The following is a 14,040-nucleotide window of genomic DNA, read 5'->3' on the forward strand; positions in this document are numbered from 1 at the left end:
GCTTTAACCATTCAATTATGGATGCTTAATTTGACAATGATCAATATAAGTATCACCATGAATAAGCAAATTCCAATTGAAATGAAATCTTTAGGAGGAATAAAAAAGGAACCGCTAATGCATGGACTAAGATCATGCATCCTTCATTCATTGGCTGACTTTGATAGTCCAAGCATGAACCCTTGCGATGGGTTGTGGGTCATGGGATTTATTTTGTCAGTTTGAGAAGATGGCAGTGGGATGCGGTCTTGTAAAATAGATGGAGTCCTTAATATATTTGTGCTATTCTTAACCCTTTGGATCCAATTCCCATCAAATTCATTTTAATATGTATAATTATACTTAATTTTGTTTTAGAGTATTAAAATGAATTTTTAGAGCTCTTTGGATATTTTATATTGGGTAAAAAAGATTTTTAAATAGCCTAAAATGAATTTCCTGGATTAATTGTTTCATAGAGAAGAAAAATATTATTGGTTTGTAAAAATTAATTTTATGCTATAATTCACTAGAGGTTGTGGGGGCCCATTGGATTTGTGGGCCCACCACAAAGAGGCCCATTATGTAGGGGGGTGTGGGGCCCACTAGTGCCCACAAAAGGTGGCACGCCCCATCTTGTCTTTCCTCTTAGTTTTGCTTGCTCAACAAGCTTTCTAGAAGATGTTGTCATATAATGGAAAATGTTTTGAAATGGGATGATTGATTTCAAAGGGAAAATTGTTGTGATTGATTGAAATTAATAAATAAATTTGTAATATTTTCTTTAAATAAAATTTTGATGGGAGTAGAGTTATGGAAATTGAGGGATAATGGTTCTAGCACATTCCTTTAATCATGATGGCTGATCTAAGGAATGTAAGATTAAGATTTCTTCACCTCACAGGTCTCCAAGGGGGGTTCCTTCTGTACACTTCTAATGTTGGCCTCTCTCTCTCTCTCATTCTCATTTGATTTTCTCTGTTTAGGGTTTTTAATTGTAAAATAATATCTAGTAAAACCCTAAGGGGCCATGCTCTAGCCATAAGGGGTGGCACGCCCTAGCTTCTCTTGCCTTTGTTTTGTGGTATAATCCCATCCTATACTATGCTCTCAAGGGGTTTTGCCTAAGCTTCCCAAGTTATGAGACGAGGTTAGGACCATGATCCCGTGCGCCATCGATGGAAGAGACCTGGTGTGGGGTGTGTCCTTGGGGGTAATTTGAAGTAAGGTATTCGGTATTTTCATATTCCATGTTTTCTTGATCGCAATAAAGTGACTTATAAATTTGCTGATTTATGCATTGAATACATTTTTGCTGATGGCATGCAAGTGAGAATCCTTGGTATTATTTTGTTATTGTTTTGAATCAAAGTTATATTTTGGACACTTGTAAGTGATCCAGGTGGTATAAATAAAGCAAAGAAAGAAAGAAAGAAATTTTAAATTATATATACTTGCCCGGGTCACATGGTCCTACTTTCAAAAACCTTAATGATGCAGAGATCGCAGTCCTCTCCTCCCTGTTTGACCTGCTTATGTCAGCTTTACTCTCTAGTCAAGGGATTGATAGAATTATGTGGGCAACTGAAACCAAAAACTCTTTAATGGTCACCTCTTTTTACTGAGTCCTCACTCAAGAAGATCTAGAGCCAGTTACTGTGCACACTGTTCCAAAAAATGTCGGGCAGCGCCTCTGTGGCCAAGGGGATCCAGGTTGCTTAGCTGCTAGGTGGGCGCCCAGAACTTGGGTGGCCTAGATAGAATAAAAAGCATAGGAGGGTGTCTGATCCAACTGTTTTAGGGCCAGATTTTGTGTAAAAAGTCAAAAATGTATATCGAGGCAACACATTAAGAACACATAATATATAGTCCATCCATAGTCCATTACTCCATAATCCATACATTTCATACCATTAGTCCATACTCCACACCATAGTCCATACTCCATCGACTCCATACATATAGTAAAAATAAAAAAATATAATCCAACATTGAAAAATTTCGAATTCAGTCATCAATTCATCATCAAGAAAAGGAAAGAAATAAGACATCAAATGTCCATAGTCCACATACACTTCTCCATACTCCATATCCATAGTCCATATATACACATAAGAGGAGGAAAAGAAAAAGGAAAGAAATATAGACTTGAAGAGTCTTTTGTCATCACTCATCATCAGAAAAAGTAGGGTCAGCTACATCATATGCATCGGAGTCAAGCCCATCATCATTGGAATCATCTCTTCCTTTTTCTCTTCTAAATTTGCCTCTGCTTCCTCCTCTTCCGCCGCCACCCTCGTCCTCTGTGAAGGAGATCTAGTGGCCCTATAAGGATCGGCTGCTGTCCCTGAGTCCTCCACGATCATATCCTCTGTCAATCTTTCGTGCCCCTCGACCTCATCATCATCAACCAACCACTCCATGACATTATCCATGTTTTTTGATATGAGGGGGTTCTCTTAACAAATCTCTCCTTCAAGTATTGACTGTACTTCACATAATTTAGGTCATTGAGCCTCTTTGATTCAAGCTTGTTTTTTTTCTGTGTATGAATCTAATAAAATCAAACAAAACTAATTAATATTAAAAATTTACAATTGACATAGTAATCAGTATTTACAAACTAGTAACTACTAATTCAAATTAGTAAATTGCAAAATAATAAAATAAATTACCATCTCAAAAGTATTCCAATTCCGTTCACAGACGAATGAAGTTTGGAGCATTACATCCATGTTGGCTCCACAAATTGGCTGCAAATTGATTATGAATTACGATTATATATGAAATATAGAAAACAAACAACAAACATGAAACTTGAACTTGAGGATTGGGTTAAGTATGTTATTAATTGGATCGATTTTGGTCCTTTGTCTCACCACCATTGGACTCCCAAAATACTTTGATGCGCACTTGTAACTTATTAGCTCATCATCGCATATAATGTCTTGAATATCTTGATTAGGAACTAGCAAATCCAGGCACTTATTAAATCCAGTTATAATTGTGTCATTTGTGTGTATATATCCATGTCAACATAATGAAAAGCTGGGTTAAAATAAAAACCAGAGGCATGCAATGGTCGATGTAGCTGCTTAAACCACTTCTCATCAATAATCTTCAAAACTGGCTCATAGCAGCTCACATTATTATCCAAATTATGGCTCTCTCTCTCTCTTTCTCTCTCTCTCTCTCTCTCTCTCTCTCTCTCGCAAATTTTCATTGCTTATATATGTAGCCCATCGAGGGCTTGTCATTGTCAATCATGCAAAGTACTTTGACAAGAGGAAATATACTTTAAGAACGCCCTTCACCCCTAAGCCTTAGATAGGACAATATCTCTCACCTTCTTCCCTTTGTGATCCCTGGCCTACTTGCATGCTCTCCAATCATTCGAGATGAACATCTGTCTCAATTGGACTCTCCTCGAATGTATGCTATGTAGACATAGGTGCTAGTTGGCAAATCTCGTGACTCCCAGCCTCACTATCTCCTTCTGCTTTATAATCTGTGCATCATACTGAGGCTTAAGGTGTGGCTATAAATGAAAACTATAATTGACCTAGCCTTCTTAACTGCACTTGCAATCTCGCGCAAATCTCCAATTGCCTCGAGCATGAGGTCTATACAGTGTTTTGCGCATGGTGTCCAAAAGGTATGAGGGTGGACTATGTATAACAAATCAGCAGCAACAACATTAGGAGCAATGTTTGTGTGACAACCTGTATAACATGCTAATCCCAATCTCCTCGATCCCCTCTTCATCAGTTTAAATATGTAATGGGCATCATGGCTATCATCAAAGGCATCAATACACCTAAAAAAAACAGTCCCTAAAGAACAATTCACCAACAAATTCATTTAACTGCTTCTCTTCTTGTCACTCTAAAAATTAGTCATAATAGAAACGTCATATTGAGCCAATGTATCCTTTTGTTACTCCACAATCTCAATCGTGACATTCATGTCTTTTTTCAAAAAACGCTTTGAAAGCTCCTATGGGGTGGTTGGGGGCTTCAACTCATACCCAAATTAGCCAAATGCCTCTACCAAGGTGTAGAATGCTATTTAGATGGGCTGCATTCAAAGAAATGTCCGTCTCATGAAACCACTGAGCAATGTACTAAGCAGTGTTTTCTCTCTATCTTTCTTCTTGATTCTATTTTCAATGGTTGTTTGCTTCTTTGTTTCTCAACCTTGACCCAAGGCCTCTTAGGCCCCCCATCCCTAGAACCAATTGCAACGCCCTTTCCTTTCCCCCTAGTCTGGGACATAGCGTGCTGCTCCACCTCATCACACCCCTCCTCATCAATTTCATCATCATTGTCACAATTAACATGAACCCCAAACCGTAGTTTTGCTATGCATGCCTCGCTTTCCTCTTTTTTCTATTATATTCATATAATTTAACTTCTTAATGGCATCATGAACGTTTTCACAAAGGGCCAACATCCCCTCGATTCCGGCAAGATTTTTCTTGAATTGGTTTATACCCCCATTTGTATCCTTCTCACAATAATTACATCTTATGCAATTTTTAACTAAAGTATTTGGGTTATAGCTGTACTTCCAATCCGGATCATCACTTATATTAGAACCCGAAGAAGATATCTCAAATTAATCTAAGCAATCTGAAAAGAAATTTTTTTTCAGTAACTTTTGATTGCTCAATCTTTAAAATTCTACCTTTGAGATATTTTTCAATTTCAAAATCTTCTAAGAGCCCTCTAATAGGCCTAAAAAATCTCCAAAAGTAAATCCAAACTCAAAGGGAGATATGTTTGGATCAATTTCTCAACTTTGAGAAATTCTTCGATCTTATGGAAATCACAAAATCTCAACTTTTTTGAAGTTCTTCTCTCTCTCAAATAGTTAAAATGGGATTTAGATTGCATATGAACCTAACCCTCCCCCCTCCTGCGGCTGTCTTTTACAACCTAAAAGAAAAAGAAAACCCTAAATGCCCCTCGCCCTTGGGCACGACACAAGTCATGGGTGACCTGGGCAGGCACCCAGGTGTCTAGGTGGCTAGCTAGGGACCCCCCTGCCCAAGGAGCCCGCCTAGGCCTGGGCGATGTTTCTAGGTTCCTTGGCCCGCTTAGGCGGTTGCCTAGGTGCCAGATGGGTCGCCTTTGAAATCATTGATCCCTGTTTCTTTTCGAAGTACAAATGTTCAATTGGATGGCTCTCTCAAATGAAGCCCTTACCTTCGACCACCCCAAAACCAAGGATATACAATTTGCCAGCAGTTGTATAATGTGCAATCGCAAAGAGGAGTCCATTTCCAACCTGTTCATTCTCTGCACCCTGGCCTTGTATGTGGTGTCTTTCACCTAAACTATTTGGCACCACCCACAGTAGAGGACCTGTTCGTACGGTATTTCTTGGTGCCCCTCAGCCTCGAGCCTTACCCTATGGCACCTAACTATTCTTGCCATCATTTGGTCCTTATGGTTGTAGCAAATTCGCAGAATACTACCCGAGATTTCAGCCTCATCAATTGCATCAAATCAACCATTGCATCATGGGCCCTCAAGCTTGAACAATTTAAGTGCTTCTTGGCAACTGACTTCATCACCCAATGGCCATACATCATTTGCTTCTCCCCCTCTTTGATCGCTAGGTTGTCACAGTGGTTTACACCCTGTCCAGCAGTAATCAAATTAAATTTCAACAGTCATATGAAACCAGGTCCCTCAGGTGCTGGAGGAGCCTTCTAATCACACACCTGGCGCAGACCTAGTAGCTTGAGCTAGGGTTTTTTGCAAAGAAGAAGATAGGGAAGATCCGAAATTAGAGAGAGAGGCAAAAACCAAAGATAAAAGAAGGAGCACTTGTTGCTCTAGGGTTTTGAACATAAGTCCATAACATTTTCCCCTGTTATGCTTGAGTACATCCCTTATATAAGAAAACCCTTAACAAGACTTACATAGCCATCTATCTAATCTAATCATGTTCCCTTATTATAAAAGACTTTATGTGAATAGAAAGACAAAAAAGACTCAAAAAATTACTACTTATGCCCTTAAGTAAATAAAAAGACTCAAGAAATAAATAAAAGACATAAAGGGGGTAGACTCAATGACTAATTTGCCCTTATGGAGTTCTTCCTGTAAACTTTAAGTTTCTCTCTTGTCTAGCTACTCGAGAGCAGTATTTTGGGTTGTATCAATCCCCCCTTCCTCAAAAGAATTCAACCTCGAATTCGGGAGCTCGTCGTTGAGGTATCACCACAATGTGGAATAAGATGCTTGACATTAAAAACCGGAAGTGCGAATATGGCTGGGAAGCTTCAATACGTACGCATTGTCATCAATCTTTTTCACCACTTCACACGGTCCAATCTTGCGCTGGCTTAACTTATGATATTCCCCAGCTGGAAATCTATCCGTAGTTAAGACTGCCCACACCAAATCTCCAACTTCAAAAATCCTATGCTGGCGATGCATCTCTGATTGAAACCTTATCCATCACGTTCATGTTTTATTGGCATGGAAAGTTGTAACATTTGTAGCACATATGCATAGTATTATTGTCCATGAACATACCTGAGATAACTCGCTTACAAACTTTGAAATGGGTTAAGATGAATGCATTGCAGCCATGAGCTTTTTCCATTAGAACTTGGTGAGTTGTTGTTGGGGCTTTCCACCCAAAACAAAGCAATAGCTCACCGCAATCACCCCCATCTTCACCATTATAAACATCATCAGCACCATTATCTTCCTGGCTAATAGCAAGTTGTTCATTGAAGATAGGACCTTATTTCTTTTCATCAAAGGTAGGGTCACCAACTTCTTCTTCTTAATCATCAATTGATTCTTCCGAACTCGACTCCTCATCAGGGTCCACATCAAAGTTTGGTTGCAAGTCCCCATGATCATTATAGGTCACTTCGAAGTCCTCTTTATCACTATAATCATAAAAAACAGGATCACCTTCGAAAGAATGCTTGCTATCGTCATTATAAAACTCCGGGATCTCAACCTTGAGAGCAGTTTCCCACCGCCTATTATCCATATCCGTATGATCAGCTACCTCTTTCCATGGAGCTTGATCATGGAAGGATTTTTTAATGCATCATCTGCCTTGATCTCATACTTCTGAGATGAGGCTTCCATCTACATGAAACACAAAGCTAGGGTTTTGACTTATCTTCTCAGATCTACAATCACTTCTCTCAAACTAGCATCAAATGCCTCTATGGTTGTCGCTTTTCCTCCTTTTCCTCTACGTGGAGGCATGGTTGTCGATCTAGGGCACAAAAATCGACTCTATAGTACTATGCTACAATAACATGCTACAGTACCGTGTTTAGGGGTGAGAATAATCCGGATCAGGTCTGGATCCACCTAGATCCGGATTCGGATCCGAGTAGGACACATTGGATTTGGATCCGGATCGGATCGGATCCTAAATATTTGGATACTGGATCCGAATCCAAATTATATATAAGATCCGGATCCTGATTTGGATTAGACCTTCTAAAATTTAAAATTGTCATATATTATATATAGATTATAACTTATTTATGCATATATATAAAATAAAAATATACTATTTTAAAAAAATGGGGTTGGATCCAGAACCAGGTCGGATTCACCTATACCGGATCCGATCCGAATTTTTATTTGGATCCAGATCTGAATTTCGAATCCAATTCTTGAATCTATACCCGGAACCGAATAGTATCCGAAATTCAGGTTTGGGATTCGGATCGGGTCATTTCTCACCCCTAGCTGTGCTACAGGACCCTCCTTACTTATTGTCAGCTCTAATACCAACTTAGACCTAGTAGCTTGAGCTAGGGTTTTTTACAAAGAAGAAGAAATGGATGATCCAAAATTGGAGAAAGATGCAAAAACGAAAGATAAACGAAGGAGCACTTGTTGCTTTAGGGTTTTGAATAAAAGTCCATAAACATTATCTCCCATTATGCTTGAGTACATCCCTTATATAAGAAAACCTTAAACAAGACTTAATCAGGGCCATCCATCTAATCTAATCATGTTATTATAAAAAACTTTTAAATGAATAAAAAAACATAAAAGACTTTAGAAATTACTACTTATGCCCCTAATTAAATAAAAAGACTCAAGAAATAAATAAAAGACAAAATGATAGACTCAATGTCTAATTTGTCCTTTTGTGTTTAGTTTATCTCTCTTGTCTAGATGCTCAAGAGTAGTATTCTGGGCAGCATCAACACCCCATATATATATATATATATATATATCCATTTATAATGAGATAGTGTAGGACAACGTAAATTAGATAGCAGATCTTCCGATCGTGCTGCTAGTAAAGCTGTACTGCCTACAAAATGAAGTGTAATGGTATATATTAGAGTGTTGACAGCATCACTCTCTGTATATATTATTTCTTGATTTTGTTCATTCCTGGCGGTCCATTGCCTAGTATTATTGAGGATTCTTTGTTTGGTGTCATCATCTACATAAAAATCCCACCATCCTCGTAACCAGCCAGTAAATCCATTTACTATTGCTTTTGCAACCTCTTGATCAGGGTTGCCTGCCATTTTATTTGCAGAAGCATACATAGTCATATGTCTCATAACATCCAATATTTTTAATTCTGATAATCCATCTATTTGCCAATTTACTATTGATCTGCCTGAATATGATACGGCCTGTTGTATGGCATCTTCTTCCATTTGTATATCAACAGGTGTAGGTCTCTTGTGATATGGTAAAGCAGTTATTGATTTCCAATATTTCCCATAGGCTATTCTATTTATGGTTTCTGTAATGGGGGTAGTATCCATAAATGCTTTTTCTTGATTTTGGATTGTATCTTCTATTATTGGTTCTTCTTCCTGAAGCATCATTGTCTCATGTTCAGGTAGGATAGCTTTTCCTTTATCAGAGGACTCAGGTGGTATAGTTACAATAGATGGAGGAGGAATAGTTATTGTTGGAGAAGGAATGCCTTTGATATCTAGTTGGGATAATTTTGATATCAATTGATCCATAAGGGATTTATTATTATCTCCAATATGAAATTTATTCTTATTTAATTCTGGAGGTGGTTTGAACAAAACTGATTTAGGTATATTTGAAGCAGAAGATTGTTCTTTGGTGACAAGTCTTTCTATCCTTTCTGCTTGCTTTCCTAAGGATTGCATATACAGATTGGTATAATTATTTTGTTCCACAATATGAGGTATTAACTCCTGCTTCTTACCAAGTTCTTTAGGTAAGATTTATATGGAGTCGCAATTATATCATATAAGGATGGAGATTGAGTAGGCTCATCCTTCATAGGGACTTTTGTTTTAAGTATAATACTTTTTTCAGGTGGATGTGTACTAGAGGTGGTAGTACCATCAGTGCTTATATAAGTTTTTTCTTCTATGGTTTGAATTTCATCAAATGAAGAAGGGATATGAAGCTTATGTTGATAATTACTTATTAGCCATAAAAAATAACCTTCTATTTCCCTTTCCTTTTTAAGGAATTGATTATATTTAGCTTGTAATTTTTCTCTTAACGGTAATGGTACATTTGTAAGATACCATTGTCTGATATGTCTATTTTCATGTGACATAAAGTCTTGCTTAATATAATTATGATCAATTTTTTTCTTTTTTCTTTCTAATTTAGCGGCTAAATATGCTGCTATATATTCATCTGAATATTTATCATGAGAATTGTCATATTCTTCTACTTGTAAGGTTAATATTTGAAAGTCTTGTAATTCTTCTAGACTAGGCTCAGTCGTATTTGTAGTACTAGTTCCAGGAGTATATGTAGGAATAACAACACGATCTATTGTTCTCTTTATTCCTTGAAATTGTAGGTCTGAACTAGGTATTAAAGAAGACTGAGTAGGAGGTGGTAAGATTATGACATTTGGATCATTAGAATAGGATTTTCTACTTGGTATTTTATTTTTTATATTCCTTTTTCTATTTATATTTATATCATCTTGAACTTGTAATTGTTGGAATTTAATTTCAATATTACCATCAGGATGTTCTATGATTTGATTAGGAATATGATGTTGAGGAACCTCTTGAGGTTGATTGGCATGTTGTAATGCCCATGACTGTGGTAGTCTGATATCTGACCATTTTATTGTTTTGGGAACAATCATATTTGATTTTTCCATGTTTGTTTGGAATAAAATAGTTTGATCTTTTTGATCAATTTGCATAATATTTGGACATAAGGTGTTCATGACTTTATAATATATTCTATAAACTATTGCTAAGTTTTGAGATCCTTGGGTCATATGGAACCCATGTGTTTTTAAATTAATTGTTAATATATCTAATATATTTGGGTCAGTTAAAGAAACAGAAAAATTTGGAAAACAATTAAAATATATAGGACCACTACAAAGGCTGGATTCAACCATGCCGAGTAGCGAGTCTGTGAATATATTGTGTCTTGTATCTCTTAGGCATACAAGCACAGAGGTGTTCAACCCTAATCGGGTCAAAGGTTTTACGGCTATTTGAATTAATCCAATATGTAAATATTTGTAATTATGTTCTTTATGTTTTTCAATGATTTTCTTTGACAGCAGGTGAAAGTCTTCTTGATTTTGAGTGACTGACAAACTTTCTTCTACAGTCTTGATGGCATAACCCATCTTGAATTTGAATGTTCATTTATTATAGATGTCATGAATTGGTACCTTAGGTATGTTCCAATTTTGAATATTATGTTCAATGTCATTTATAACTATTTGTTCTTTGTTTTTTACTCTAAGTGTTTGAGATGAAGTTGCATTTTTACTAGTTAGATTCCTTATTAAATTTGCCATCCGTAGGTTGCGGATAATGACAATCTGGACATTCAGTGGCCCAGCGTTTTCCCTAAGCGGCTCTTCCTGGCCTTGGCGGTACTTTGCAATAGGCGTTCACTTGTCTCTTGTCTTAACTCTCGGACCAACTTTCTAGGATGTAAATTTAACTTAGTTTCGCTAGTCAAGATGTAACTTTTATCTCATCTACTTATTGATGTAAAAGAACAGGTTTCCTGTTTTGACAGTTTAACTGTTTACACAGTTTCACTGTTTAACAGTTCTACTGTTGTAATTTTGACAGTTTTACTGTATGGCTCTGATACCAACTTCGGCCAGGATCTACAGTACTGTCATAACCTTTGTTGATAGGTTGAAACCTTTGGATTTTGTTATACAAGAATATATTGATGTTATGTAAGAGAGGTATGCACTGATCTTATAATAAATAAGTGAATAATAAACTATTGTATTTAACTAGTTCTTGTAGGATCTTATAATAATTAAGGATAAATAGGATTATTCCTAATAAAGGGATAATAGAAATATCGATTACAAACCACTGAGCATAACTATGTTCACCAATTTTTACATTAAATAAAATCTTTAATTGCATTATCACAGCATTATCACAGATAATCAGAAGATATAACTAAAACAAACATTTTATTATCAGAAACTTTACACCCTGATATTAAGCGAAATGCAGAAACTATAAACTTTACACCCTGATATTATGGCGAGATATTTTACAGAGAAGTAAATAGCATGACAGAGAAGAGAGAGAATATCAGAAAGCATTTTACAGGGAAGAGAGAGATAAAGTATATTACAGAAAATAGAGAGAAATATCAGAGAGTATCAGAGCATAGCAGAGAATGAAGAGAGAATATCAGAGAGGATAGCAGGAAGCATAGAGATGAGAGAGAGAAAGTATATCACAGAGAATAGCAGGATAAGAGTATAACAGAGAGACTTACTGTTTGCACAGACAATAACTGGAAAACAATTTCCAGTGGTTTGGGCAGTATGAGGGAAGAGATTTGAGATTACAGTCACACATAATAAAGTGAGAAAGGTAAAGATAGAACCTGGTTATTGGAGCTATGAAGGTCAGGATAGCTCTGATTGCACTATTACTTCGGGAAGGCATTTGTCTCAGAAAAGAGATTTGCAGAGAGAAAACAAAGTGATAGAAGAAGAGATGATAAGGTTGAAGGCTTTGAAACGGTTGAAGAGGTTGAAGGCTTTGAAACTCTTCTGGGTGGTGAGATGAGAAGAGGAGGAGAAGAGTGTAAGAGAGAGAGGCGGAAGACCTTGCTTCGAATGAAGAAGGTAGGGTTCTTTTATAGAGGGAGGTTGCTTCGTCCTTAAGAAAGGAATAAAGGAGCTGGAGGAAGAGGACAAGAAAGAGAAGACGTAAAGAGATTAGCAACAGTGGAAAAAGGGTGAGAAGACGTAAAGAGATTCGCCACAGGGGTAAGACAAAGAGGACAAAATAAAAAAGAAAGAAGAGATTCGCCACAGGGGTAAGACAAAGAGGACAAAATAAAAAAGAAAGAAAAAGGATGCTTTTGAGCATCTTTGTACAGTATATTTTTTGTCCATATTGAATCATGGCTACAGTAGGGCATCCGGAACAGTGTTCTTTGTCGGTGACGTGGTCACTGTTTCTTGTCGTATCTGTCGGTGCTTTGTCGTATCTATTGGTGCTTGGAATAGTATCTTGGCATTTATTATTGATTGTTTTTGTCGGTTTTGTGCCAGCACGGATGGCAACTTTATGGTCTTTGGCTAAATTCTTCTGGGTCATCTTCTTCTGGATCTGTCTCTTCTGGATCAGTCTCTTCTGGATCGGCTTGACTTAGTTGAAGATACCTATTGGTGTGAAGTGGGGAAGACTGTACTGTTTCTTCGGAAGATGTTGGCTTTCTTCCGGCTTCAGCAAAAATCTCTTTCATTTGTTTCTCTAGTTCTTCTTTTGATGCATTGGGATTTGTTTGCAACATATTTCGAAGGTAGGTTGGAAAGTCAAAAGAGGTGTTTGCAGTATTTGGGTTTTCCTGGTATTTAGGTGTTTTTGGGGGTATTCGTTTTGGTGTGGTCTTGGTGACATCCATTTGGAAGATATCCCACCATTTCACAGAAATAGTTTTTCCCAATCGAGGGATGTAGGTATAGTCATTTGTGGTATTGGATGAGATGGTGTAATCCCATTTCATAATCCATGGGATTTTTTGTTTTCGCTTAGTGATTTTTTGTTTATCTAATTGTCTTTTTAATTTCATGTCTGTGCATAAGGCTAAACCTTTAGCACATATTTCTGCGGAGAGTTCTCCAAGTGTATAGGATGAATAGACAATAATTCCATTATGTTTTTTCCTTAATCTTTCCTTGACTTTTTCAGCAAACAAATATGGTAGACCAGCTATAAATTTTCTTTCCAATGGTCTAGCTGACAGTCATCGCGTATTAATAATCTTGAGAAAAATACATCTTTATACCATTTATAATGAGATAGTGTAGGACAGCGTAAATTAGATAGCAGATCTTCCGATCGTGCTGCTAGTAAAGCTGTACTGCCTACAAAATGAAGTGTAATGGTATATATTAGAGTGTTGACAGCATCACTCTCTGTATATATTATTTCTTGGTTTTGTTCATTCCTGGCGGTCCATTGCCTAGTATTATTGAGGATTCTTTGTTTGGTGTCATCATCTACATAAAAAGCCCACCATCCTCGTAACCAGCCAGTAAATCCATTTACTATTGCTTTTGCAACCTCTTGATATAAGGAATCTAACTAGTAAAAATGCAACTTCATCTCAAACACGTAGAGTAAAAAACAAAGAACAAATAGTTATAAATGACATTGAACATAATATTCAAAATTGGAACATACCTAAGGTACCAATTCATGACATCTATAATAAAGGAACATTCAAATTCAAGATGGGTTATGCCATCAAGACTGTAGAAGAAAGTTTGTCAGTCACTCAAAATCAAGAAGACTTTCACCTACTGTCAAAGAAAATCATTGAAAAACATAAAGAACATAATTACAAATATTTACATATTGGATTAATTCAAATAGCCGTAAAACCTTTGACCCGATTAGGGTTGAACACTTCTGTGCTTGTATGCCTAAGAGATACAAGACACAATATATATATATATATATATATATATATCTTGCCCTCCTACTTCTGTCCGGCTGAAATCACTGATATATCATTCATCGAGTCTCTCTCTCCTCTCCCTCTCTCTCTCCTTTATTTTTGTGACTTGTTG

At 36.8% G+C, this 14,040-nt stretch overlaps 2 protein-coding genes across 6 annotated transcripts in view; one reads left to right on the forward strand and one right to left on the reverse strand.

Annotated features, from left to right (window-relative positions):
* The window catches only part of PAT2 (protein affected trafficking 2), a 36,640-nt gene that overhangs the window by 15,159 nt on the left and 7,441 nt on the right, over positions 1–14,040 (forward strand). The window lies entirely within an intron of this gene.
* Positions 1,859–14,040, reverse strand: part of LOC18436125 (ternary complex factor MIP1 leucine-zipper protein (Protein of unknown function, DUF547)) — a 34,428-nt gene continuing 22,246 nt past the window's right edge. For both annotated transcript variants that reach the window (XM_088874821.1, XM_006846149.4), the window contains 2 exons: positions 2,655–2,732; positions 1,859–2,533 (listed from right to left, as the gene is read on the reverse strand). In XM_088874821.1, coding sequence (XP_088730947.1) covers positions 2,354–2,533; positions 2,655–2,732 — 258 coding nt within the window. In that variant the 3' untranslated portion in view covers positions 1,859–2,353. The remainder of the gene's footprint in view (positions 2,534–2,654; positions 2,733–14,040) is intronic.

This window comes from Amborella trichopoda, chromosome 8, assembly GCF_054954075.1.
Source record: "Amborella trichopoda isolate Santa Cruz 75 chromosome 8, AtrichopodaSantaCruz75HAP2 v2.0, whole genome shotgun sequence".
Lineage (NCBI taxonomy): Eukaryota > Viridiplantae > Streptophyta > Magnoliopsida > Amborellales > Amborellaceae > Amborella > Amborella trichopoda.